General features: G+C 42.8%; 1 protein-coding gene across 1 annotated transcript; it reads right to left on the bottom strand.

The window, feature by feature from the left end:
• Positions 1-2,940: 2,940 nt before the first annotated feature.
• Positions 2,941-4,524, bottom strand: LOC145765319 (uncharacterized). Its single transcript, XM_082577125.1, has one exon. The coding sequence runs from the start codon at positions 4,522-4,524 to the stop codon at positions 2,941-2,943; it is 1,584 nt and encodes a 527-aa protein (XP_082433251.1).
• Between the last annotated feature and the right edge of the window lie 363 nt (positions 4,525-4,887).

Here is a 4,887-nt window from a genome sequence, read left to right as displayed (position 1 = left end):
ACAGACCTTTATCAAATTACATAGGTGTTGTGTTTTTAGCTCATTCAATCAGAGTCATACTGGAATTCTGTTTTATTATAAAATTGCACAACCAAGATATAGTGTGAAACCTGCAAAGTAAGCCCAAAACGAGAAGTGCCAATTAACAAAAGCAGGCGGATGAATATTAAGCAAAAGAGAAGACCTGAGGGAAACGAAAACAAAGTACATCGTTTCAATGCAAATAAACTAAAATACATAACACCTCCCCAATAAAATTTATGACCACCCATAACGAAGAGGTGGTTGGCGTCTTCTCTTTGATCGCCTTAATGTTTGTTCTTGATGCGATGACGATGATGGATCGTCGGTCGCTATCGGCGTCGATGAATCCTTGGTCGCTGTCGGCGTCGATGAATCCTCGGTCGCAATCGGCATCGATGAATCCTTGGTCGCTGTCGGCGTCGATGAATCCTCGGTCGCAATCGGCGTCGATGGAACTGGAAACTCGTCAGCTGTCGATGACGACGTGAAAGTAGTCTCCCCTGGGTCCCCGTCTTCCGGCGAGATGTAACGCGGACGTAGCTGGTCGATGTGGCGTCTCCATATTGGACCTCGAGGGTCCACTCGAACCTGCAAACTACGACTCCCGTGTCGCTTCACCACGACGGCAGGAACCCACCGAGGGCTTCGGCTTTGCCTGGAACCAAAGTATAAAGCATAACAAGGATCACCAACATCGAAGTTAATTGTTTTCCGGTTTTGTTTCCGAGGCGAAGGACTCGTCGATGGTTTCGTGATCTGAGCTGAGGAAGGAAGTAACATATCTAATTTAGTACGTAGTTGTCGGTGGTTTAATAACTCACTGGGAGAGTAACCACTGGCATTAGGCGTACGGCGAAACTGCATCAAGAATTGAGTGGTGGCACTTTTAGGCGGTAACGACGATTTTCTCAACGCCTGCTTGAAAGTGCGCACCAAACGCTCTGCAGCACCATTCGTAGCTGGATGGTATGGTGCTCCAGTGATGTGGACTATACCCCTAGCTTTACAATAATTCTTGAAGTCTTCTGAAGAAAACGCAGTCGCATTGTCTGAGACAATGGAGTGGGGATATCCAAAATGGGCAAAATCCTGCTCTAAAAGATCAATAGTAGCAGACGTCGATACGGAAGAAGTTGGGTGAATAGAAGGATACTTACTATAAGCATCGGTAACAATAAGCCAATTGGAACCTAAAAAATTAATAGCGTGATCGACATGAATTCGACTCCAAGGCTTCTCTGGAGCTATCCATGGGTGGATAGGAGCCTTGCTTGGTGCAGCTTGATGCTCACCACATGTAGTACATGTTCGGCAGAGGTCGACAATGTCCGCATCGATCTTGGGCCAGTAGACTGCTGTCCTGGCCAGCTGTTTCATTCGCTGCATGCCGAAATGACCTTCATGTAAAAGAGAAAGAATATCATTGCGGAGTCTAAAAGGAATAACTACTCTAGAACCATATAATAAACAACCATAACATGTTGTTAGAGAATCAGCAACTCTTCTAAACTGTTCGATTGGATCGTTAGCATTTGATTTCGCAGGCCATCCTTCTTGTGTAAAGCGAATGATTTTAGACAAGACTGGATCATTGGAAGTTTCCTTGCGCAAAGTAGAAGAATCGGAATGACTAACCTGCGAATCCAACGTATCAATTGCGCAGACAATATCAACATCATCTGCACTTTCCTCCCCATCAAAAATTGTGTCATCGTTGGACGGAAGACGGCTCAAGGCGTCAGCATTTTGGTGATGCGTTGTTTTGCGATACTCTATAGTATAACTAAGTTGACTCAAAAACAACGCCCAGCGTGCTAACCGGTTAGCCGCCAGCGAAGGGGTAGGTTTATCTGGACCAACAAGTGAAAGTAAAGGCTTATGATCTGTTACCAAAACAAAATTCCTACCGTAGAGGTATTGGTAAAATTTCTTCAAAGCGAAGATGATGGATAAAGCCTCCTTTTGGATTTGGCTGTAGTTTCTTTGAGACTTTGTCAAGATTTTCGACACATTGGCTATTGGCCTCTCGCTTCCGTCCGGGGAGCGGTGAAACAGTGTGGCGCCAATGCCCACGCTTGAAGCGTCGCATGCAATTCCTAAAGGAAGCAACGGGTTAAAGTGTACGAGAACATCGTCTGCGGAAAGGAACGTTTTTAATTTTCCAAAAGCGCATTTTTCTTTGTGTTCCCATCTCCAAGGAACACCACTCTTGGTTAAATGATATAACGGTTGCGCTACCGTAGAAAAATCTGGGGGCAAAAACTTAGAATAAAATTGAACCGACCCCAGAAAAGAACGTAAGGTACCAGCATTGGAAGGAGCAGGCATGTTCAGCACAGCATCGACTTTAGGACCCTTTGAAATCCCCTGTTTAGAAAGAACATGACCTAAGTACTCGACATTTGCCTGGGCAAATCTACATTTTTCCTTCCTACATCTAAGACCTTTCGAAGATAAACGATCGAGTAGTCGTTTAAGGTTCTGGAAATGCTCTTCCGCTGTAGCTCCACTTATCAAAATGTCATCCAGGTAGACTGCTACACCTGGAAGGTCACTAGTTAAATCATCCATTATCTTTTGGAAATGGCCTGGGGCAAAAGAGATGCCAAATGGCATAACATTTTGCAGTAAAACCCCTCTATGGGTACTTAATGCCAATATTTTTCGACTCTTTGGACCTAACCTTATAATCTGGTTATACGCATCTGCCAGGTCAATCTTAGTGAATCCGTGGCCACCCCCTAGTTTACGCATTAAATCCTCTGGAAGAGGCAAAGGGTGCCTGTGAGTTTTAAGTTGTGGATTAACTGTCGAAGAATAGTCACCACAAACCCTTAATTTTGATTTCTTACCTTTGGTAGAAGCCTTGCGAACTGGTACTACAGGAGTTCCCCAGTCGAAAAATTGTACAGGTGTCTAGATACCTTTTTCTATGCCGGCGTCATAGGCAAGAGCTAAGTCTTCTTGAATGGCGAAAGGCACTGGTCTGGGCTTTGAAAATACTGGTTTACAATCAGAGTTAAACTCAATCTCTAATTCGTAATCCTGAAGACAACCTAACTCAGGTTTAAATAAGTCTTCGTATTGGTCACATAACTCGGAACATGATTTTTGCAAGTTAAAATCTATGTCGTTGTGACGATGAATAGCATGCAAAGATGAAGAAAAGAACTTATCTACCGAAATATCTAGTGCTTCAATAGCATCACGCCCTAATAAGTTAAGGTTAGGGATTTCACATACCATAAATTGAACTGTGGTCGTCTTTCCCGATTTGTTGCAGCTCGTTTCGGCAGTGAAAGATCCAATAATAGGCATCGAGTGCTTACTTGCCGACTGAAAACGTAGCTGCGGAGTCTGCAAGATAAGTTTGCCTAGCTGCGACCAAACTTCAGAAGAGATGAAATTTCCACCTGTAGCTGTATCAAGTTCCATTAAGACGGGAAAAGACTTAATAAAAATTCGAACCTCGAGTTTAGGAACTTTACTCGACGAATTATGAACAGTATTTACCTCCTGTATGCAGTTGACCTTAGAAGAATGAACTTGTGCGGCTTTTTTACGGCATGCGGATTGTACATGCCCTGTAAGTTTACAGAAAAGACAGACCGCATTTTTAAATCTGCAGTTGTTAGCAAGGTGATTAGAGTTACCACATCGATAGCACTTACTTTGCTTGTTCGCATTAGCACTGACCACTGGAGCTTTCTTGAAAGAATATCGTCTATCGGTGCCTTTAACTTTATGTACCACCGACGGTTCAGTGCCAAACACCGTCTCCTTAGCCACTTTGGCAGCGTCTTCAGTTTCTATGGCTATTTCAAGAGCACGTGAAAAAGTAAGATCATCAGGTTTAATTTTAAAGAGAGCTTTAAGAACTGCTTCGTTTCCTACCGAGCACATAAAACAAGTACGCAAAGCTTCATCTAACGGATTAGTAATAGAAGAAAAGTCGCACGTGGCAGCGGCTTGCCTTATTCGTGCACCCAATTCTGGAACAGTCTCACCTGGTTTCCGCTTCCAGTTGCTGCAGAAGCGAAATCGTTCACGAATAACGAAGCGCTTAGGGTCGAACTGTGCCTTCATGTAATTCGAAATTTCCTCCATTGTAAGTTCATTGATTGGCTTTGCTGTAGACTCTTGTGCGGCCAGATTGAGGATCATCTTGTAGATGCTGGCTGACTGGTTAGTGAGGAAAACTTGAGCCTTCTTATCATCAGGAACGGACTGTGCTTTTGCAAATGTGCAAAAACGTGACCAATAATCAGTCCAAAGTTCTAAAGCTGAATCAAACTCACAAAATTTAGGAATGGCTTGAGATAATCGATTTTGGTTTTCTGATTCGCATGGAATTTTGAGGGCTGAAATTAACTCCTTCAGTTGTTCTTCATGATGACGTTCTTGCTGTTGCATTTGTTGTCGTGCCTGTTCTTCTTGTTGCTGCATTTGTTGTCGCATATGTTCTAGCTGCGACTGCATTAATTCCACCACCTTATCCATATTGTAAATAATTTAAAAAAAACTAAAACTTATAGAAAGTAAAACTCGTAGGGACTAAAACTGAACACTTCTGCGTACCACTGTAAGTTTCTCGTTCAGACGTTCAGCATCCCATCCTCGTCGCCAAATAACTCTGTTGTGTTTTTAGCTCATTCAATCAGAGTCATACTGGAATTCTGTTTTATTATAAAATTGCACAACCAAGATATAGTGTGAAACCTGCAAAGTAAGCCCAAAACGAGAAGTGCCAATTAACAAAAGCAGGCGGATGAATATTAAGCAAAAGAGAAGACCTGAGGGAAACGAAAACAAAGTACATCGTTTCAATGCAAATAAACTAAAATACATAACAATAGGCTACAA

This window comes from Aplidium turbinatum, chromosome 1 (assembly GCF_918807975.1).
Source record: "Aplidium turbinatum chromosome 1, kaAplTurb1.1, whole genome shotgun sequence".
In the NCBI taxonomy this organism is placed as follows: Eukaryota; Metazoa; Chordata; class Ascidiacea; order Aplousobranchia; family Polyclinidae; genus Aplidium; species Aplidium turbinatum.
The sequence above is the reverse complement of the archived record's forward strand: the minus strand, read 5'-3'. Positions and strand labels throughout refer to the sequence as shown.